Source organism: Equus asinus, chromosome 28, assembly GCF_041296235.1.
Source record: "Equus asinus isolate D_3611 breed Donkey chromosome 28, EquAss-T2T_v2, whole genome shotgun sequence".
NCBI classification, from domain to species: Eukaryota; Metazoa; Chordata; class Mammalia; order Perissodactyla; family Equidae; genus Equus; species Equus asinus.
In genome coordinates this window covers 21,980,949-22,004,091 of record NC_091817.1, presented here as the reverse complement: position 1 = coordinate 22,004,091, position 23,143 = coordinate 21,980,949, and the positions used below count along the sequence as shown (strand labels likewise).

At 53.6% G+C, this 23,143-nt stretch overlaps 1 protein-coding gene across 4 annotated transcripts; it reads right to left on the bottom strand.

Annotated features, from left to right (window-relative positions):
- Nucleotides 1–1,078: 1,078 nt before the first annotated feature.
- IRX5 (iroquois homeobox 5) lies at nucleotides 1,079–22,701 on the bottom strand. 4 transcript variants are annotated; one of them, XM_044761429.2, is made up of 5 exons: nucleotides 21,958–22,701; nucleotides 20,484–20,889; nucleotides 19,531–20,310; nucleotides 12,277–12,471; nucleotides 2,841–11,130 (listed from the first exon to the last, which is right to left on the bottom strand). In XM_044761429.2, the coding sequence occupies exons 1-4, from the start codon at nucleotides 22,204–22,206 to the stop codon at nucleotides 12,326–12,328; spliced, it is 1,581 nt and encodes a 526-aa protein (XP_044617364.1). In that variant the 5' UTR covers nucleotides 22,207–22,701; the 3' UTR covers nucleotides 2,841–11,130; nucleotides 12,277–12,325. The 4 variants fall into 4 exon arrangements, with proteins under 4 accessions (XP_044617368.1, XP_044617365.1, XP_044617364.1 ...); XM_044761433.2 differs by lacking the exons at nucleotides 2,841–11,130; nucleotides 12,277–12,471 and adding an exon at nucleotides 1,079–1,243 and having other exon boundaries at nucleotides 21,958–22,700; XM_044761430.2 differs by lacking the exons at nucleotides 2,841–11,130; nucleotides 12,277–12,471 and adding an exon at nucleotides 1,275–2,834.
- Nucleotides 22,702–23,143: the final 442 nt, after the last annotated feature.

The window sequence follows — 23,143 nt, the reverse complement described above, 5'->3', positions numbered from 1 at the left end:
GACTTGAAGATTAGGTTTCCACATTTCTTGAGGAGTCCCTCCCCGCCCCTTCTTAAACACAGCTGTCTTTGGGGGTGGGAAGGAGGAGTGTTTTAAATGGGAGTTGTTTAACTAATTGCCAATTATCTCTGAATAGGGTAGGGTTTCCAACAGCTGTAAGGGATTTTGGTCCCCATCCATTGCCTACTGTTGCTGGTACTTGGAGTATGTTGAGATATTCTTGGCCTCTTGCTTCAAAGAGACAAACCAGGGCCTCACCCCTCCTCCATCCATGCAGACTGTCTCAGCCCTGCTCAGGGGGGCACCGACCATTTCTGACTATAAGAAGATGGTTCCAGACTCACTCTGAGTGCGAGTGGCTTTGTACTTGTGGGGGCTGAATTCTCCCCAGGACTTTATCCCTTCGCTAGTATTTCCCCATGCAGTTTAACATCTCTCTTGTCTGGAGGGTTCTTGCTTAAATAGGAGACCCGACTTTACCTCCTCCATCCTGAATCTAGCAGAAAGCTCAAAAGAAAATCTTCTAAGATGAGATGCCAGAAGACCCCAGTGTGATGGGTGATGTTAATTGTCCCTTCTGGCTCTGTCTGCTGGATTCCTGGGAACAGGCCGAGAGGCAAACCTTTGTAAATGTTAATCTCCTTATGCTTAACATATCACACTGTCTTTGAAGTTCCCAAACATGTTGACTCCTATCTTGGTTGAGAGTGTGTGGCCCAGACAGGCCAAATGCTTGTTTTGTCTTTCGTCTTCCTCCAGGAGGGCTCAATGATAATATGTTCACCTCCAGCTGAAACATGCACAAGTCCCTCTTGAAAGCCGGGTTGTGGGGCGGGGACAAGATGCAGCAACACTCAGGGCCACTACACCCCTATCCCCAGAAACCAAACTTAATTTGCGACATTTTCTCACCCAGGACCCACTGGATTCAAATGGATGACCCTGACTCTTACAAACTCCTCCCATGTTATAGGAAGGGGAAAAAAGGAAAGATTGTTAAAAATCCATCCATATTTGTATGGTTTAGATAATACTAGTTGCTGTAACAAATAAAACCCAAAATGTATAATGGCTCAAATACAATGGGAGTTTATTTATCCCTGATGTCAAGTCCAAAAAGGATGCTCCCGGTTGGAGGCAGCTTTCCTCCAAAGGATGATTCAGGAGCCCTGATTCACTCCATCTTGCGGTCCTTTCCCCTTCAACGATGGTCTCCCAGGTGTCTGTGCTCATCTGTAAGGAGCTGTGGAGGGAGAAAGAGAGGGTGGTGAAGGCACACCCATTTCTGAACTGCTGGTGCCTGGACATGACACGTACCACTTCCTATCACATCCCGTTGGCAAGAACTAGTCACATGACTTCATCTAGAAGAGAGGCTGGGAAGTACAGGCCTGGCTGGTAGCTGCTTCCCCCCGGGCAACCTATACTCTAGAAGTGGGAGCGCAAATCTTTGGCAGACAGTTAACCTCTCTGCCACATCCGGGAGCCGTGAGGAGATCGCTGTGATACAGGAGGAAGAGAAAGTAGTTGAGTTGGAGTCAGAAGACATGGAATTGATTTTAGAGTCTGACTATGTCCTTTTGGGTGACTCACTTCACCTTTCTGAGCCTCGGTTTCCCAAATCTGTAAAATGGAGGTAATGCAGAATGGGAAGAGAGAATAAGGTTGAGCATAGGATGTCCTGTCAAACATTCTACCTGTGGTTGTCAATTCAGTTTGGACCTTATAGTATTTCAGGAAAAATGTGATATAGTTGACAATTTATATGGATTTCAACTTTCCCTGAAAAAAAAAATCGAAAGAACTGCCAACACTGGGTCTGCATTCCTGCGTGGTGACAATTAGCTAGAGCTGGATGTAGAAAAGGTATCGCTCTGCAGTTCCCTATAGGCCCACCACCCCCATGTGCCTGCTTCGCCCACCTACATGGCCTGGCTGTCCCCCGTCGGCAGTTAAGTTTAAGACTCCTGAGCTATATAAGTGTCATATATGTTAATGATGATGATGACTCTCGAGCTTTAGGAATGTTTTACTTCTGCTTTTCTGCTTTCCAAAGAATGTAGTCATGGCCAGACCTCCACCCCAGCTACAGAATCTTGTGCCTCAGCTTACTTAACTGATCAGCTCCAGAAATTTCTTATTCACAATGAAGGCCAATGTATATAATTTTTTTAGTTGTCAATTTTTTTCATCTTGGCAGAGCATTATGTTGTGATGCTCTGGATCTTGTTAATTTTCTGGGTCTTGTTAATTTACATAGGATAATGAGTGGGAATTCCTAGAGAAGGTTTTATTCCAGAACTCAGAGTCCTGTGAGTCCAGGAGTGTGATTAGGAAGTTGGCCTGCTGAGGCCAGTGCTGGGGAGGATGACTGACTGACAGCTGTGATTGACTGGCACTGCTGGTGATGCCAGGGGCACAGCTTTGTCAGGGCAGGCTGGTTATCTCCTGCCAAGGTCCACTTGGATACCACTGGGAAGGCCATAAATGAGCAATCATGGAAGCCTTTTAACAGTCTGTTGACAGAAGATAAGTTAAGAAATAGAGTTATATAAGACTGCAGGGCAGAGCAAGCAGCAATGGGAGAGAGAGGAGAGAGAAGGAGGGGGAGGAAGGAGGAGGAGGAGGAGGAAGAGGAGAATAATTCTGAGTATATTTATATTATTCAGGACAGGCTAAGTTATGCTGTTATATCAAATGACCCAAAATCTCAATGGTTTAAAACAACAAAAATTTATTTCTTGCTCATGGTACATATCCATCGAGGGTCAGCAGGGGGTCTCTGCTCCACGCTGTCCTCAGTCTGGGACGCAGGTCGATGGAGCCTCCGCCATCTGGAACATCATTATGGGAAGGAAAGAGAGGGAAAGTGAATCATGCACTGACTTTTAAAGAGCCACCTGGAGGTGACACGTTTTCCTTCCTTTGCCCACAAAATTGCATGCCATGCCTCATGCAGAGTGAGTTGGGAAGGACAATCCCAACATCGGCCCAGGAGGAGAAAGACTGGGACGTTTGTGAACAGCCTTCATATCTACCTCTTAGAGCATCCTGGGATTCCGGATCTGGAAGGATTTGTAGGCGTTGGGACTCTTTGGGTTGCAAAAATAGAAGGTGAAACTCAAACTACTTTAATAAAAGGGAATTTATTGACTCACAAACCCAAAAGTCCAGCAGTAGATCTGTCTGTCTTCAGGCAATGCTTAATCCAAGGGCACAGAATCTCTAAAATCTGGTCCCTTTCCATCTCTCAGCTCTGTTCCCTCCCATGTGGACTTCATTCAAGGTTTCATAATCCGGGGTTCAAGTTCAATGGGAAAAGAAAGCCTCTCCTTCTCTTCAAATTTAATAAAAATTATAGACCTCAATCTCACTGGCCCAAATTGGGTCATGTGCACATTCCTGAACCAGTCACTGTGTCTGGGGGATGGACTGTTGGGCAGGCCTAAATCATATGTCTAGTCCTGGAACCAGAACCAAATAAACTTCATCAAAAGCATATGGACCTGGAGGAGAGGAGAGGTGGTTCCCGAGGGAAATTCAGGATACTGGACTAGAATAAGTGTCCAAAAATACACACAAATAAAATAAGACACGTCCACTACTGGATGTAGAGATCCTCCAACCCAGCAGTTTTCCATGTGTCATTTTGGAGTCGTGCTTCTGGGGCTGCCAGCGAAGATGAGGACAGGGTTCCTGCACTCTGTCTCCCTTTCAGCTAGAGCCACTGTGCTTTGTCTGTTAGATATATTAGGACTCCATGTAAGATTTCTTTGGAACCAAAAAAGGGAGTCCTTTGCTTTAAAAAAAAAAAAAAGAAGAAGAATCAGGGGCATTAAACATCACTGATCTTTGATCCCACCTCCTCATTTTACAAAAGAAGAGACTGAGATTCAGAAAGATTAGTAGATGTCTCCTCATATCTCATTGGCTAGAATCAGTCACATGGCCACCTAGCTGCAAGGGAGGCCGGGAAAGTGAACATCTGGCAAAGGAGACTGGAATTATCCCAACTGACCTAGGCATAAATGGTCCATCCCCTAGGGCTTGGCACATTGACACCCTAAATAAAGCTGGGGTTCCTTCAGGAAAAAAGAAAGAAGCGAATGGCTCTCAAGGAGCTGTCAGCCATGGTGGTATGAGTCTGATCTCACTGAAATTTCCTTAAGGCTAGGACTGGGCTTTATGCCTCTGTTTATTCCTCCAGTGGTCTGTGAAATGTGCCAGCAATAACCTCCTTTAATCTTCTCAACAATCCTATGTGGCAGTGGGTCATACACTAACTTTTAAAGTGTGTCCACCTGGAATAGACTCATCGCTATATTGTGTCCCATTTTACAGATGGATAAGCTGAGCCTCAGAGGCGAATTAAATACTCAAGGTCACACAGCTGGTAAGTTTTGCTTATCCCTTACTTTACACCTTTAGCATAGAAAGGGGCAGAGGACTGAGGAGGAGGGAGCTTTAAGCACAGACTTTTTACTACATAGGCGTTGACTGTAGAAAGATGGGAGTAGAGAATGAGAACACAGGCGTACCAGGCAGAGGCAACAGGATGCGCAGAGGCCCAGAGGCAAAATAGCGCCCAGAGATGGCAACAGCTTTACAGGTTTAGAGCATGAAGTTTGAAAGAGCATCGTACTCAGGAGTTTGGACCATATGTGAGGACAGTAGAGAGCCATGGAGTATTTCCAGGAGGGGAGAGTGGTCTATCTTTATATGCAGTTGTCTATCTTCAGTAGGGAAACTCAGCTCACTGCAGGGAGCGGGACTAGAACTGGAATGCCACTGAGCAGGTGAGCGATGATGGGGCCTGGATGACAGTGACAGTGGTAGGAATGAAGGGAAGTCGGGATTCAAGGTAAAAACTGGGCACGTTGATTCCACCAAATCTGCATCCAGATTTGGTGACCGGGGCTGACAATTTGGAGAAGATGGGAAAAGCTGAGACTGGCTCCCAGGTTGCTAGATGGTGGGGCCACTCGCTAAGGGGGGACACGTGGGAGGCGAGCATAGAGGACAGGAACCCAGGCAGCCTGGCTCCCAGCCTGCACCCTTAGTCACAGTGAGCTCTGACTCCCCTGCACTTGTCATCCACCAGGGAAGGTCAGGACTCAGCACTGGGCCAGAGGCATCGCAGGGCCTCCAGTAGAGGTGAGGAAATCCCCTCCCTGGGTGTGGGTACACCAGAAGTCCCCAGTCCTCAAGCAGCCTGCAAAGAGCACTGGGTGCAGCTGAGCACTACCAGCCAGGAGCAGGAAGGGAGCTCATCCCTCACCGGGCTTTAGAGCCGCAAGGGGCCTTTGCTCCTCCCCTCCATCCGAGGGAAGACACCTGGACCCTCAGGTTCAGCTCAGGACTGACAGCGTGCCCGAGACAGATCCTGCTGGAGCTCTGGCAGGCACTTCATTACTTCTTCCACCCGTATCCTCAGAGAATCACCTGGTGCTCTCACTCCCATTACCCTGAAGCTAAGACTCTGCCTGGCACAGTGTTGAGGGAAAGGGTAGAAGGATAAATGATTTAAACACGTGACAAACTCGTCTTCAAATTTGCCTGGAAGAGTAAATGCCCCTGAATAGCTAAGTCAAATAGTTTTTTTTTAAAAAAAAAAAGCAAAAGTAAGGACTGCCCTACCAGATTTTAAGACACACTGCAAAGCCACAGCAAGACAAAGAGTATGGTACCGGCTCCAGACCAACAGACCAGGACAGCTCAGAACCAGATTATACATGCAAAGATGAAAGATCAGTTCAGAGCTCACAAAAATGTGTGCTTTTTGGAATTATCTTGTTTCCAGTCCCACACACAGGCCCTCAATATGTGACCAACGAACACATTGGCTTTGTGGGCAGTGCTAGAATGAATGACTTTCTAAAGCACCCCACAGACATGCTCACACATATCCCACCCAAACTCCCGGGACACAGATATTATCATCATTAATTTACTGTGGCAGAACTGAGGCTCAGAAAGGTTAGGCCACTTGCCCAAGGTCACACAGCTGGTACATGGCAGAGGTGGGACATAAATCCAGCTTTTCCTGACCCCAGAGCTGGTGCACTCTGCTGCCTCTTCCTCAGCAGCAGCCCCACATGGAGAGGAAGCAGTGTGGGCTGGAGCCATACAAAAACCCTAGAAGCCTCTAGAAGCACTTGAGCTCAATCTCTGAAGGGCAAACGGATTTAGACAGGTGATTGGGATGGGTTACTCTAAGGCAGAGGAAGCAGCTGGGAAAAGGGCTTTGGGAGTGACTGTTCAGCCAGTGTGACCACAGCACAAGACACCCATGGAGGGTCTGGGAAGACAAGGCCACAGCGGAGAGTGGACACAGAGAGAGAGGAGCTTTGAACTACACAGAGAGGAGCTGGGACTTTACTCTTTCTGAAATGCAGCTTGATTTTGTCACTCTCCTGCTCCTCAACCTTCCAATCGCTCCCCTGGCCTCCGTCTCCAGGCTAAGAAGGGGAGTGTGTGTAGATGGAAAGATGGGGGGAGAGCCTGGAGACACAGACCCATGAGGAGGCTGCTGTCACCGTCCAGGAGGGAGAGCACAGGGTGTGGAGGGGAGGGGAGGGTAAGAGCATGCAGTTTGGGGCCGGGTTTTGTGACGTGCGTGCCCCCACCCCACCCCACTTCCTACACTGCCCAGATTGAGGATCACGGCTTCCCTGCAAGATCAAATAGCATTTCAAGCTTAGCGAATAGCAGGTACCTTGTTCTACTCACAGCAGGACTGAGCCAGGAGCAGCCAGAAGAACAGCTAAGGTCTAAAGCAGCAAAGAGCAACCAGCAGCTCCCTCCCAGCTCCATCGAGGCACAGAAATGAGAGGCAGACATTTCCAGGTTTATGTCTCACACTGACACCTACCTAGGCAAATAAAACTTTCAGTGCCTTAGTTTCTTCATCTGTAAAATGGGGATAAGAATAGTACCTCCTCCATAAGTTTGATGAGGCATACTGAGATGATGCGTGTAAACATACACCCACTTTAGTACAACCACTGGCATATACCAAGAACTTAACAAGGTAGCTATTATTATAGATAACAAAATAATTGTTTAGGTCATATGTTAACCCTTGAATGATGCAAATAGCAGCTTTTAGCCAAGGCATTGGTGCTGGAATTCTCAAACATCATTTATTTTACCCCTAAGATGGAGACACGGGCCTTATGACTAAGAAATGTCAGATGAAAGAAAGTCCATTCCATTCCACTCAAGAAGTTAGGAATTGTCAAGCCTCCTGCTATGAAGATGGCTAATTATAAAAAGAGAGAGAGAGAGAGAGAGAGAGAGAGAGAGAGAGAGAGAGAAAGAGGAGAGAGAGGGAGACGCACAGATAGTAAATAATGAAATCTCACATATTTCCCTGGTTTGAAGTACTGACTGCTATAAAAAAGAAAGCAAAGGAAAGGAAAATCTGTTCTACCTCCACAAGCCCCTGCTTGTGTGACAGAAGTCCACAGTGTCACCCCCAGGACTTATCATTACTCAGCAGTTTTTGGAATGAGTGATTGATGCAATTAAAGTGATTGGTAAAGAAAGACTCAGTTACCAAGGAACAGATGAGTCAGCAGAAAGTTTAAGTAATGAAATAATGTTCCAAGGAGTGATTCTTAAAATAAGCTTTTTTTTTTTTTTTAACTCTAGACACCTTAACTATTGCTGATCAGCAAAAAGATGTGAGGTAGTTGAGAAGTGGGCGAAACACACTACGCAATTTTAGAAATTCTCAGATGAAGTCACTTTCAACAACATCAAACCGTATTTATCAAGTAATAATGGTAAGAGCTTACATTTGGAGAGTCAACCATGAGTTTTGGTGGGCTTTGGTTACATTATCTCATTTAATCCTCAAGTCTGAGGTAGATACTGTTAATATCCCTGTTTATAGATGAGGACACTGAATTTCAGAGAAGTTAAGGAACTTTCCCAGGGGTGCACAGCTAGGCAAATGGCCCAGATGGGAATGGAATTCAACCAGTCTGGCACCAGAGTCCACCTTGTTTAGATTCTCCGTCATTTGACCTGGCTCACTAACACACCCAAGATAACAGAGTACGGGCAGGATTTGAACTCACATCTGTCTGCCGCCAGAGCTGTTTCAAAATTCATATTTCTGTGAGAAAATACAAACAAGCATGTTGGCTTGGGACCCATCCATTTGTTTTCATTCCATCAACATGTACTGAATACCCAGGACACACCAGGCTTTGGGCTCTACGTTGGTGCTGCAAAGATGACTGGGGCTAGGAGACCGCCAGGAGGGGATACAATGGTCCATCCACAGGTGAAAAGCTCAGACTAGTGCAGGGGAGGGAAGGCAATCCGACGGGATCCCTCAGAAAGATCTTCGGGATTTGGGGAGCGAATGCATGTGGGGTATGTTTCTAAAGTCCTTCCAGTGGGTGGCCAGATGAAGGAAGGGAAGAGGTCTGGGCTTGGGGTCAGGGTAGGAATTGTAGGGGGTGACTTCAGTTTGAACACATTGGGACATTTTGAATTTGAGTTGCTTGTGGCCTGGAGATACACATTCAAGCCGTCGGAGGTGTGGCCCAGAGCAGCGGTGAGAGCTGGGGCTGGATGCTGAGGCAGGTGTGCTGCAGCACCACAGAGGGTCCTGGCAGGCCTTCCAGGGCAGGTGGGGGAGGGCCTAGCTGATCAGCAAGCTATGCCGGAGGTCCCCGCCCAGGGAGAAAAGAGAGCCGAAAGGGACAGGGTCGGGGGGTGGCTTTGAATGACATTACAGTCAGGAACCCAGCAGCCCCCTACTCGTCAGCACTAAACAGTCAGCGCATGTCCCTGTGGTTGGCCTCCAGAAGGACTGCAGTGGGATGGGAACCCCGCACCTGTAAGGGACTGCTGGACAGAAAGCTCTCACAGGGAGATGGCACCCACCCTCTCAAGCAGCACCCCCCCAACTCGTCTCCGAGCTGGAAGCTCCAGCCCCCCTCTCCCCCTGCAGAAGGAAAGGATAAGGACTAGAGTCCTCTGTGGTGTCAAAAACCATATTGGGTGGCAGGTCTTGGCCCCTTACCCCAGTGAGTGAGCCCCCAGACAGGACAAAAGGGTCTGGCCCTGCAGAACGAGTGGGATGCAAGGAACAATAGCTCAGCAGGTTTATGAAATCCTCCCATTTTGCCCCCTCCAAGCACGCCCTGACATGAGGGTTAGAGCGCAAGGGATTTATTAAGAAAGGGGCGTGCGGGAGCAGGGTGGGGACGCGGAGGCAGCCACACTGGCTCTGTCCCCAGCCAGCTGCGCCATCTTGAGCAAGTTGCTTCACCTCTCAGGGCTTCAGCTCCCCTCTCTGTAAAGTGCGCAGTTACCATCTTTCCAAGTGTGCTAAGCACATCTCCAGGGAACGCGGACGATTCTGGGTGGTGGAGAAGTGACGCTTGCGTGGCCCACATGACTTTGAGGGCAGCCTGCAGAGCTGAAGGAGTCGGTCTAGGGAAACCTCGAGGGGCACACAGCCCCTGAGAGATGCCAGTCGCCTTCAAAGCCCAGGAGAAAGAACTTTATTGAATTAATTGGTTTTTCATAATTGTTTTCTGTTGATGGCAAGTGATAAAAGATTTTCACTTACAGTGGCAGTCTAAATATTCCTTTCAAAATTAGTAAATGGTGACAAAATTCGAGGGAAACTCTTCTGTAAATAGCAATTTCAATATCAGAGGCTATGATAGGATGTGGAGGGTGGGGCTCGAAGGAGTAAGTTTTGAGGAACATTCAGCAAAGAAACGGCTCATTCCTCGCAGTCTTGAGTGCTCTGGAGCCTTCCCAGACATCCCTCCTAGAGGTTCTAGGACCTGTCAGGCATTTACCAGATTAAAAGGGAAAATTAAAAAGAAAAAAGAAAGGAAGAAAGAAAAAAAAATCTGGAGAGAGAAAGAACTCCACCGACCAAAATAAACCAGGCCAACGATTTTTCTGCCACACTCTTCCTAACAGCAAAGAGGTGGTGTTTATTCCAAATGAGCCCTTTTCTCCACCTTGCCACTAATCCACTTTTTTATGTGATCCAGGAAAATCAGTCCTCAACTACCAATGAACATCTTTGCACGTATGAGTATTTGGAAAAAGAGCCACCTATGACCACAGGGTTTGGATTTAGATGTTGGATACAAATAGAAGGCACACAAAACTAACAAACAAACAAAAAAAACCTTGCGGTTTGGATCTAAAAAAAAAAGTCTCAGAAATGACAACTATGTGGTAAGTCTGATGTCAAACCGTGTTCGCTGGGAAGGCGTCTGGGCTGTTCTGGAACCGTGAGGGTATTTGGAATCCGGGCTAACAGATGTCTCACTCTGTTTGAAAGATGTCGAGATGCTGTTCCTAAGGGCCTGTGGGTTCCCCTGGGGACAAAAGCCACTGATAGTTTTACAGAAAAAAATCCCCAAGATGACGACCATATATATAACACAAAGACTCAAGAAAAGGGTTGAGGGAAAAACAGTCAGGCTGAGACATCAAAACAAACAAAAAAAGAAATTCACAATGAATGCATGAAAGACCCATGATTCTGGGCCTTGCCCCCAACCCAAATCTTTGTTTGACAGGACTTTCTCTGTAAAATGATGGGCAAAGGAATATTAATTTTTGCTTGTACTATATGAGATAATTGTGGGTGGGCAGACAGTGGCTTCCAGCAGGAGAAATGAGAAATCTTTTCAGATAGCAATTATTTAGGGGAAAAAACCACTCCCCAGCAGGGGCAGCCGTCCCAGTGCCTCCTTGCTGCTGAGAGTGGGGAGGGCTGGTCCACTCCTGGCTCTTCCCTCATCTGTACTTCATGCACGGAGTCCCAAGGAGGCAGCGGGCCTCCAGCAGCATCCGAGGAGGGCTAAGATGTTTCTTAGCCCAGCCTAAAAATATCTCCCTTGACAGCCTGTCACAGTGTCTGAGATTCCACCATTATAAATTCATTCCTCTCTGTTAAGGCATTTTGTTTCAGGAGCTCTCTGTTGAAATACAGATATCCTGGAGAATTGAGCTCGGGTGAGGCAGAGGGAGAACGCCGCCTAGGAGTCAGGAGACCTGGGCTTCCGATCTGCTTCTGCCTGGAAACTCACATGTGAACTTGGGGAAGTCGTTTTCACTTTCAGAACCTCAGTTTCTCCACTGGTTAAAAAAATAAATAAAAACAGAAATTAAAGGAGAGATGTGGGGGTCAGAGAACACTGAGATCTCTGGTTTCAGGAGGAAGGGTCTGCTCCCTCTTGGGTTTGTGCTGGACTCTGTGGACTCGGCCACTAGATACCCAGCATGGCCAGGAGTGCCAAGGGACTGGGGGGTCTCCAAGCCAACCAACCCAAAGGGCAGGTTGAAGAGCATCTTACTTCCCCCTCCTCTGAAAAAAAAAAAAGACCCCTGCTCCTCCATTACTGTTTGACATCTCAGCAAATGGCACGCTCTCCACCCTGCTGCACCATGCCCCTGGGTGCTCAGGCCCAAGCCACAGACGCATCCGGAACCCCCCTCCTCTCGTCTCCCACTCCAATCCATCAGCAAAGCCTGTTGTCTCTACCTTCAACAGGTAGCCTGAACCTGACCACTTCTCCCCACCCTCTGGCCACCACTCTGGTCCAAGGCAGCATCACCTCCTCCTGGATTCTCTATCAGCTTCCTAACTGGTCCCTGCTGCTCCTCATGGCCTCCCTCCCTGAGTCTTAGCTCCTCATACCTGAGAATGCCTTTGAAACATAAATTACATCCTGTCACTCTTTTCAAAACCCTCATTCTCTTCCCCCTCTCTCTCTTATCATAAAACCCAGAGATCTCAGCAGGACCTACAAGACCCCATACAACCTGGCTTCGCCTTGGCCTCATCCCCTCCCATGAAGGTCTCCCTGCTGTTGCCCAAACCTGCTCCCACCTCAGGACCTTTGCACTTCCTATTCCTTCTACCCAGAACTTGCTCTCCCCAGATATCTGCCAGGCCTATTCCCTAACTTCTTTCAGGTCTCTGCTCAAATACCACCTCCCTAGGGACACTTCCAAGACTGCCCTCGCTAAAAGAGCACACGCCCTTCATGTCCTTACCCACCTTAATTTTTCCCTTAACACTCATGACCTGGATATTGGGATAAGCCGTTATCACACTGGGTTGTCTTCTTTCTGTCTCCCCCTCTAAAATGTAAGCTCCCAGAGGGCAGGGACTTTGTGTTGCTTATAGCTGCATCATCCATCGGCACAGAAAAGAGTGCTTCTGGGATATCACAGGTGCTGAATCAGTACATGTTGGAGGAAGGGAAGGGAGCAGCTTACGTGGAATGGCACTGACATGGAGGCCAGCCTCAGCATTCCACTGGAGAGGTCAGTGCCGGGGTCTTTCCAGCAGGGCGGGGTGTCCTGGGGGGTCAAAGGAAGAGCCGACTGTTGGGAGATGAGGGGCGGCACTGCGGGGGTGCAGGCGGGGAGGTAGAGTCCCAGCTGGACCGATAAGTTCAGGGGCTGCAGGTTCTGGAAGGAGACCAGGGGAAGGAGTTGAAAGGCCCTTGTGGACAGATTCCAAAAGACAGAGCCACAGACCAAGGGGGTTATGAGCAGGAGGAGCTCTGAACTGTCCTGTGGACTGACCTGACATTGGATTCTACCCCCAGGCAGGTCGAGTCATCTCCAGAAAGCTCAGCTCGGATCAGGCCTCTCCCCTGTCTAACAGCCTCCCCAGGCGCCCCAGTGTCTTCCCATCAAGCACCAGGGAGTGACGTAGCCAGAGCAGGCGGAGGGTAGGAGGGAAGTGCTAAGGGACATCAGCCATTCTGGTGGGATTCTCCCCAAGTCAGAACCCAAATCCTCTGTCTTCAATGGCTACCGCTTACCCAGGGCCTTGGCTAGTGTCCACAGTGGAGTCTTAAGAGAGCATGACCCTAATAACTATACTGAAGGGCAACTCTGTGCCACCCACTAGTTAACACCCACCCCGTGTTAGAGATGAGGTTCAGTGAGGTCATTTGATCTATCCAAGACACACAGCTTAGTAGGTTGCAGAGGTAGGACCGAGCCACCAAGGCCCAAGCACCCAACTAGTAAGCCTTAACGTCTCTGGACAACAGCGCACGTCTCCATCTCCACGCTGCCTGGGGTGCTCTGGTCACAGTCAGTCCAGAGAGGCCTTCATCCGCTCAGGGCCTGCAGCCACCGGAGCCCGGGCCTCCCCCAGGCCTGAGCAGCCGGCCCGCAGGGGGCGATGGCGGCACGGCTGGAGCCTGCGCCCCGAATCCGGGCCCTTCGGAGGAAAGCAGCTAAGGTCAAGGAAAGCGCCCCGCGTCCACGCCTGATGCTGGGGGAAACCCCTGCAGGCGCTGAGCCCCAGAGGCCGGACCCCAGCTGTGACGAGCTCCGCAGCCAGGCCACGGTGCAGCCCAGAGCTCTCCAGCCCTTGTTTGATGAGCAGCGGCCAATAAATTCATTAATCATCATTTTATGCCTCATCAAACCCCCTCCAAGCCCCTCCATGGGAGTTACACAAATTAGCCCCTGAAAAGACAGTAATTTCAGTTTAGCGAGGTAAGTGCTTTCTGATGGGCTCCGCGCACGGAGCTCTCCTGACAAGCCAATCCATCAGCGCGTTGGGGACTGGACGTGGCCGGGCCTCACCCGGCCCTCCCAGCCCTGCCTGACCTAGTCTCTGGGGACTACCTGGCGAGGGTGTCCGTCTAGGGCGCCCCCATTCCCAGGCTTCTTTGCACCCATGCTCCGCAGGTCGTCTCGTCCAGCCTCTGGTCCTCGCCCACCCCGACCTCCTCCTCAGACCTTCTGAACAGAAGAGAAACTTCGCGGGAAAAACCGAGGCCCCAAACTGGCAACGAACTTGAGGGTGGCGGAGGAGGACGCGCGGGCGCTGAAGTTCGGCACTCAAGCCCCGGGGAGGAAAGAGCCAGGCAGCTCTTTATCCTCTTAATGTCTGGATGTCGGGGTTCCGCGACCCCTTGAAATTATTGAAGGGCTGTGTGTATTGCGTGCCTGCATTACAGGAGGGAGGGAGTTATCCATGGCTTCCCGCGGATTCTCAAAGAAACCCCAGGCTGCAAAAGCCGGCCGTCAGGGAACAGAGAAGAGGATCCTTCCGTCTAAAGAGCGGCTCCACGGGGCCCTAGTGGCCCACGTGGACGCGCCTAGTGTTTTTCATGGCCCTCACGTCTTTCTGAAACCACCACCTGGGGTGAAAGTTGATGCCTGGGGAGGTGAGCAAGAAAGGCTTTTCTATCGAATGGGCCCGGCCGGAATGGCTCCAGCACCGGGAGTTGGATAAGAAAGGAGAGGGGAACAAGCCGGAGAAAATTGTGCGAGGGGTGAGGTATTTGCAAGCGCTAAGCCAACGCCGCGTCATCTCCCTTTCCTGTCTCGGTGCACAGAAGGCGCCACGGGGACCCTACCTGGCGGGCAGGGCCCACGCAAAGGAGGTCGACGAGGAGGCACAGCCCACACCGCGCTGGCTGGCCAGCGCGCGCCGGCCGCGGAGAGCTCGAACGCCGAGCACGGCGCATCCCCTTCATTAGCTTCCCCTCCACGCGGCGCTGCATGCCTCGGAAAATAAGTTAGCAAACGGGGAGCCGTTTATCTCTTTTATCTTGGGGCCTGATCCAATTAAATAAGTGCACATTTACATTTGCATCCATCAGGCGGGAGCGCTGAGAGCCCGGGGTTTGCTCGGAGCAAATAAAAGCAGATTTCACTGGGAAAAGTGGCGTCTGGGCGCGTCGGGCTCGTCCGGGAGCCGGAAACGAGCGCGGCGGGGCGGGCGGCCTTGGGGACCCAGGACCGGGGCCTGTGGCGGACAGGAGGCCAGAGACCCTCCAATGGCCGGGAGGGGCCGGCCAGCGCAGGGGATGCAGCCAGAGCTGCATCCCCGCCCCTGAGGAGATCATCTTTTAGGCCACAACCTGGGCCCCGCCTTGTGCCCGGGATCCAAGTCGCATTTAGCGCGAAAACGAACAGGAGACCAGCTCCGGCCCGGTCACAAACGGAGACCCGCGGAGTGGGTCTAGGGACAGTCCTGCAACTTTGGCCAGTGTGGGAGGAGGGCAGGCGGCAAGGTCCCAGTCAGGCCCGATTTTCCTCCTGGTCGATGGCGGAGTGGTGACGGAGGCGAAAAGGCAGGCCACGGGCGCGCTCCTGCTTTCCCCCCATATCCCTGCACCAGAGGGAGACCAGTTGATAGCACCCGTTAGCGCATCTGCGGGGGTGAAGGGGGACGCCCAGGGGAGCACCTCTTGCTTTGCCACGCCGACCTCAATAAAGGTGCTTTCGAAATAGGAGGGTTTGAAGAATTGGAGAGTAGTTTTGTTTGTTTTTCCTTTGCCTATAGATGTCCAACCCACAGCCCGAAAGACAGAGACGGTCTTTGGGGGCGCGGTTGCGCTGTAGACCTGGGATGCGCCAAACCGCAAATGGAAACGGCGCGGGGTCCAGAGCCCGGGCGTGGACAGGCCGGCAGAGCCGGAAGCGCGTGCACCTGAAGCCAAGCGGAGCACCGACGCGCCGCCCGGCTGCGCACGGCTGCGGCCCCCACCGGCAGGCTGTTCCCGTCGTCGGCGTATTTCTCAATTGCTTGCCGCCCGGTTTTCGAGGCTGTGCCAAGCCGTGGCAGGAATCCGTAGGGTTAAACCTGTTCTAGTCGCGGGCGCTGCTCTCCAAATCCCCAATGCTAACTGGTCCTGGGTCCCGGGCCGCAGCGAGTGAGGTGACAGAACAGTTTAAGTCTGACCCCTCTTGGGGTTCAGAACTAGAGCCGGGCGGTGGGTGGGGGGCATAGCCGGGTCTCGCCCAACTCCCGCTCTCTGTGAACCGCGTGGCGCCCGGGGCCCAGTAGGCGGCGCCCTTCCTAAACTGCATTGGCGCCGGCCTCCCTCTCGGGAGCGCAACCACATTCCTTTCTCTTTGGGCGCTTTGCAAAGCGCTATTCGGTGCTGGTGCCTCCTCCAGCGTTGGCAGCTAGTTGTGGGGGACAGGTGGGCTGGGAGGCACGGCCCGTTCTGAAACCGCACGCACGACCCTCCCCTAACCTTCCAGGCTCGAAGAGCTGCGCGCACCACGCGGAACGAGAGGCCCCGAGGCGTTTGCAAACCAGGAGGCCTCGATGCAGGCCCCGCACCCAGGCGGGGGAAGAACATTTCGCACGCTGGCACCCCGAGCCAAGGAGTGGGAAGCTGAAGGCCCCCTTCCGCAGCCTCACCTCAATGTCCGCGTATGCGTCCTCGGGACCTGGCTGGGGCTCCTCGGCCCCAAATCCCATGAACTGATTGGGCCCCGCAGAGAGGGGTAAGGGAGGGACCCAGCGCGCCCCCAGTTTGGCGCTGCCTCAGGGGGCTGACTGCATAGACCCTACTCAGTGATCCTGCAGCCCCTGCTGCCAGGGATTCAGCGCCTCCTAGTCCCTGAGTGCCAAGCTAGGCGCTCCTTGAGGGCCGGAACCGGCGCAGCCAAGCGCAGGTGGCAAACGCCGGCGCAGCCCCAACACTGAGGTGTCTCAGGCGCTGCTTCCCGCAATTTCCGCGCGCCAGTCCAAGCCTAGGAAAAACTCCGACCCCAGTGCCTCCAGGACACATCGCCTTCGAGATGGCCCAAGACGCGGCCAAGCGGAGGCTCGAGGCGGGATTTGGGGCTGTAAAGACACAAAACTACTTCTGGGATTAAAGGCGGGAGGCAGTTCTTAAATGCCCGAACCCCGATCTGCCCGGCAGGCCTCCCCCAACGTGAGAAGTCTCTAGACACCAGAAAAGCCACTGGCCACCGCAACCCAGCTCCGCAAAGGAGAGAACCTGAAACTTAATTGGGGGCTTGTTCTCAAGATGAAGTACGCAAAGAAAACCGTAGACCCTGCCGGGGCCAAGGGCGGAAGGATGCGAGCAGGGGGCAGCGACCCTGGCACAGCCTGCCAGCCCCTGGCGGTTTCGCTCCCAGCCGGGAGGCTCCTCGCGCCGCCCCTCGCTGGGGAGGACCGCTGCGGGCTCCCCGGCGCGGTCCCCGTTCCCAGGCGGCCCCCGGGCGCTCGGCTGCCAGCCCCGGGCTGTGGCGAGCAGACTCGGGAGGCCCGCGCCGCGCCATTTGCATATTCCGGGGAACACAAGGAGGCCTGTAATTTTCTTTTCAAAATCGTTGGGCAGGGTTTAGGGCCAGTGCTTCCAAAACCCCGCAGAGCTGATGTCGTCCTTAAACTCTCTCTTAAGAGAAGGGGACTGGCCTATTCTTCTGACTTTTCTAGAAGACAAGGTGACTCCTGGGGCTGCATATTCAACAGGGGGGAAAAAGCTGATTGTGAATGAGGCTGTCAGGGGGTGGACGGAGGGGGCTGGGGCGCGGGGGGTTGGGCGAGTCATCTCTGGAATTCAATTGTTTAAAAAAATCATTTATAATTAAAGGGACAAAATAAAATACGATCGTCTCATGCATATTTAATCATTCGCACTTCCAGCTTTGAAATCATTTTCCCTGCGTGAATTTTCTCACTAATTTAAACTCTGAAGTCGACTGCTGTTCGCAAAAACATCTGGACAATGCAGCTTTCAAACTTCTTTAAATTCGTATAAGCTAAAGGAGCCCCGTTGCAGGTTTGAAAAAAAAAAAACTAGCAAAAGTAAAAACTCCGGTGAAGTTTGGGGTGTGTTTAAAAAACCAAGTAGGGTTAAAGTAATCTTGAGTACAAATGCAAATATGTGCATTTTGATTTAGCCTAATTAAACCAGTGTTATGTGCAAACACATTCTCTCTACACTCAGGCTTGGGTTTAATAGAGCAAATTAATTCCCCGCGCTGGACTAAGTTTTTGCTGGAAACCCTCCCCTCCCCCGACCACCGAAAATTTCCCACGAAGTGAAACCCGTCCGCGGTTCCACATCTTGGGCGCAAAACAGAGACGCGAGCACGGGCAGTGCTGGCGGGCCTCGGCGCGGGGCGCTGCCTCCTCCTCATTTGGGATTGAGACGCATCCTGGCTTTTCATTTTGAGATGAAATGTGCGGGATTAAAATGAGAAAATAAAACCTCAAAAATACTTTCGTAGCTACTCGGACTCGCATCTGACACGAGAAAAGTGCTAAAGCGACGACAAGCCTGCTAGAGTCCACAACGTCCTCATTATCTAGGCAAACGTCCTCGAACTTTTGAATGCCACTTGTCCAAAAAGGGGCCCCTGGTGGGGGGGCCGGGGGGTTCTCTGGGTTCCTGCGGGCCTCCCCACGCTTCCTCCAAGCGCCTGGGGCGCCCCCCCGCCCCCCGCCCCCTTCCGCCGTCTCTCTCTCCAATCTCCGAGTCTGCAAAGTGCAGGCTTGTAATTCAGGACAAGTGTGACACCTACCTGTGAAAGGGGGGAACCGTCCCCTCGCTGGTCCCGCAGTTCCAGCCCCGCGGCTGCGCGGGGCTCTACGGGGCCGCCTACCACCCGCACCCTCGCGGATGGAGCATTTACTAACTTAATCAAATCCAACGAGGAGATCAATGCCCAATTTTGAAGGGGTAGAGAAGACAGTGATTTGGGAATGCCTTCTCCTTGGCATCCCCTACCGCTCCCCGCTCGCATTAGCCCACAGCACCTTTGAAATAGTAATAAGGGCTAAATCCGGCATAAAATCGAACTCATTAGCAAAGTTCACCAGCTGATTGCTTTGCATAAAACACGACACTGATTGGAAATAATTAGGTTAAGCGATGGAGCTCGGGTGGTGCGTGTCCCTAGCTGGCTTTGCCATCTTTTCTCCCTTCTGGGCACACACTTGAGTCTCTCTCCTCCTTCCTCCACGGTCCAGTCTCCCCCCAGCAGCCCGCATCAGTGATCCAAATCTGCACTCCGGGCAGCGCCAGGTTCCCGGGAGCTTGCAGCCTAATTATGGCCTCCCCCTGGCACACTGAGGTCCTGTAGAAGCTTCGATTCTCCACTTCGAAAAAAAGTTGCAGTTCGCACCTTTTGTCCAAGGCGACGGACAGTTTATTGAGGCTTCTAAAAAGTAATGAGTGGCTCTGATTATGTTAAAATCTCTTTTAATTAAATATTTTGCATTTTACAAAGGCGGCTGCAGTTTCTTTGATTTTTTAAATCTAAGAGTATAACCTGTTTCCTTTCTGTAATAATACTTTAGCTCATACCCAGAAAAATCAATAGGTGTAAAAAATTAAATTAAACTTGTATTTTTAAACTATGAAACAGTTTTGGGGGAAACACAAATGTATATATTTATATTACAAAAAAACATTAAATGCCTGTACAGGTGTCTTAATTTCATAATTTACTTCAAAGATACTGAATTATCAATTTAAATACAAAAATGCTACATTAAATATACAGAATAAGATTTAATACAAACCTTTTTTTTAATTTTTCTTTTCGGTTGGTTAAGACATTTTTCTGCGTGTGGAGATGTTTACATTTTTATGTCATTCACCTCCACGAACTATAAACTTTTTAATAGGAGGGGGAGTTTTGCTTTTCTCTCTCGTTGATGGAAAAATAACTGCCAAGGCCATGTTTTTTAATAAATTAGGAAAGTCCTGGACCGACGCAGCCCGCGTTAAATGTCGGACATACCTTTCTTCAATTCATAGGGAGAGTCTTTGCACAGGTCTAGCTGGGACTGGCTCCGCAACATTTTCGGGTCTTTAGCCAAAGCGTCCGCTCGGTTCAACACGGTCTGGTTTAATCCATTGAAATGCGAGCCCGGACCGGTTGTGGGGCCTGGCCCGGGCCCCGGGTGGCCATGAAGGTGTCCGAAGGACCCATAGTTCGTGTAGCCGGGATAGAAGGGCGCCGTGTAGTAGAGGGGCCGGGACAGCACCGTCCCGCCTGGAAAGGGGCACTGCGCCGAGGGCGAGCGCGAAGGCGCCGGGGCGGGCGACGAGCGGCTGCCTCCCAGGGCCTGCCCCGCCACGGGCCCGGGGCACGGTGGGCATGGAGAGCCCTCGCTCCCGCCGCCCCCGTCCTTGACCTTGTCCGAGGATGTGGCGATCTCTGCCAGAGACCACAGTTTGGGCTTGGCAAGCACCGCCTGCGGCGGCGGCGGCGGCGGCGAGTGTATGACCGAGGGCCCGCCGGGCCCGGGGGGCAGCTCGCCCGCGGCGGGGTGCGGGCCCGGAGCCTGCGCGCCCGGCGGGTAGTGAGGGGCCGGGTCCTCGGCCAGCCGCGAGGCCGCCGGCCCGGCCGGGGAGGGCCCGCCGGCGCGGGGGGGCGCGGGCAGCGCGTCGAGGCGGCCCTCGGACGGCGGCTCCTTCGAATCCGAGTCGCTGAGGCTGCCCTCGGCCTCCTTGCCGGCGGGGGTGGGCGGCCCCTGCAGCCGTTCGCAGCCCGAAGCCGCCTTCTGCTCCGCTCCTCCTGCGGGCGAAACCCAGGCCGTCAGGGCGTGGAGGCCGCGCGGCGGGGCCCAGGTCCCCGCCCGCACAGGCAAAGACCCCTGCCCCCATCCTCCAAGCCCTGTGCGCCCCCTCGTCAGGCCCCCCTGTTCCTTCTTACTCCCGTTCAACACTCCCTTTCCCGTGTCCACCAACCTGCTTCGGGACCATCGGGGTCGCCCTTGTCCTCGGGCTTCTGGGGCTCGTCCTCGTCGTTCTTCTCCAGATCAATGTTCTCCTCCTCTTCCTCGTCCTCGCTGCGGTTCCGCGGCGTCCACGTCATCTTGTTCTCCTTCTTGAGGCGCCGGCGCGCGTTGGCGAACCAGGTGGACACCTGGGTGAGGGTCATCTTGGTGATGATGGCCAGCATGATCTTCTCGCCCTTGGTGGGGTAGGGGTTCTTGCGGTGCTCGTTGAGCCAGGCCTTGAGCGTAGCGGTGGCGTCTCGCGTGGCGTTCTTCCGGTACGCGGGGTCCCCGTAGGGATACGAGCCCAGGGGCGCCGCGTATGGGTGGTACCCCAAGGAGCCTGCCATGCCCGGTGTATGGTCGTAGGGAGAGCCCTGCAGGCAACAGGCGAAGAGAAGGTGAGCGTGGGCCGTGGTCCCCAGTGCCACCTGGGCTACCCAGGCACACTTTCCCTGCGCCCAGGGATCTGCCGGCTGCGAGGCCCCAACTCTGGCTTCCCCCGAGGTAGGGCTGGCGGGCTCAGACCCAAGGGGAAACCCTCCTCCTCCTCCTCGGAAGGCAGCGGGGGCACCAACTCCTGAATCTGGTCCTTCGGGGGCGCTTGAAGTCCTCCTGGCCTCCGCGGCACCCTGTTGGTCCCCGTCTGCCTGGGCACGTCCGTCCCCCGTGCGCAGATCCGGCCACCGAGGCCAGGCCCTCCACCCAGAGAGAGGCCTGGGCAGCGGCGGCGACTCTGCGCTCCGCGCCCGGGTGGCTGCACGTTAGGCGCAAGGCGGGAGAACAAGGGAAGTCAAGGCATTTTTTCCCCCACAGAGAAAGGCAAACGAAAAGCTAACTCTTGTCCCGGGACTCCCACCCCTCCAAAAACGTTACCCAAAACCGAAGCCACGGCGCTTTCCCAGAAAGTGTACCCGGCCGAAAAATCCCGGATGCACCGCAGCGCGGCCGACTTTTCAGAAATTTAATACCTCCAAATCGGATTGCGAAGATAGGATTACGGATTTGCAACATTTTGGAGGACTAATTAAAGGCGAGGCCAAACACATTTACATCGACTTAGCACGCTTCTGCTCAGATTTCGGGTCTATTTCTTTTGAGCTACTTTTCCAAAATGGCAAAACCAAAAAAATTAAGTGAAATAAAATTTGCAGGGCGGCCTGGAGCTCACGTTTGAACCAAACGCTGCTCTTTAATTGCAGCGAGCTCTCCCCAAAAACCCCTTTCAGCCAACTCAGCGACCCGAGCGAGACGCGGCTCTCCCCTCCGAGCAACTCCTGAGCCCGGGGCCCGGGCGACGCCGAGCGAGACAATCGCCCAAGTTTGCAGGGGCCTCGAGGCCTGGCGGGGCGGTCCGGGGGGCGCCGAGCCCGTGTGCCCCACAGTCCCCGCCCGCCCCGCGCGGCCCCCGCAGCCCTCGCCCGCCGCGGCGCCCGCTCACTCACCACGTACGAAGAGAAGGCGGCGGCGGCGGCGGCCGCGGGGTCGGCGCCGTACTGGAGGTGCGAGTTGTAGCCCGGCGAGGGCGCCGTGAAGGCGGTGGAGCCGGCGTAGGGCGAGAACGCGGAGCCCGACGACGAGCGGCCGAGCTCATCCGTGCGGGGCCCCGAGATGACGCTGGTGCTGTACGCCGGGCACGAGTAGAGCGCCAGCGAGGCGGACGGCTGGTACAAGTAGCCCTGCGGGTAGGACATGGCCACACACGGGCATGGGGCGCGCCGCGCCGCGGCCGCCAACGAGCCGGGCGGCGCCCTGCGAGGGCGAGCGGGCGGGCACCTGGCCTCCGGCTCCCCCGGGCCGCCGCTCCTCGGGCCCCGGCTCCGGGCTCCGGCCCGCGGCGCCTCCTCGCTCGCTTCCCGCGCGCCTCCGGCTGCGACCGCCGAGCCCGCTCCTCTGCGCGCCTCGCTCGCCCCGGCTGGGTTTCCCCCCCTCCCTTGCTGCTTTCTCTTTTTCCCCCTCGCTCTTTGCACTGGGGGGCTCTGCTTTTGGCTTCGCAAAGGTCCTGCCAAGATGCTAAGTTGGAAATTGAGGATTCTGACGCCTTGTGCGCGCCTGAAGCTCCTCCTTCCCGGGGTGTAGTCGGTGGGAGGACTGGCAGGAGCCTCTGGGCGGCCGCAGCCAACCCGGCCGCCAGGCGCGCCTTGCCCTCTCCCTCTTCCTCTCCGGCTCCCTCTCCCGCTCGCTGGCGCTCCCCTCGCCCCTCCCTCGCGCCCGCCTCTCCTCCGCAGCCCTCCTTTCCCCCCTCCTCTTTTTCTCCCCCTCCCCTCTTCTCCTCTCCCCTCCCCTCCCCGTCTCTCTCGCTCTCTCTTTCTCTCTCTCTCTCTCAGACTCTCGAGCGCCGGCCCCAGGATGACAATCACATCCCAGGCGCCCCGATCTCTTCCAACTTTCCTCCCCTGCTCATTTGGGGTGGAGCGGCACTTCCGACGCACGGCGGGCCCTGGTCGCGGGTCGGGCCGCTCCGAAGCACAAAGGGACCGAGGCCGCGGACTGCGCGCCAGCGGACGCGCTGCTCTCTCCTCGCCACAGTAAATCACGGAGTTAGCGGATTTCTTGTTCGCCAGGAGGCTGAGCTCCAAGACGGATCGCCGTCCACCCGCCCTGGCTTCTCCCCACAAGCCAGGGGGCCCG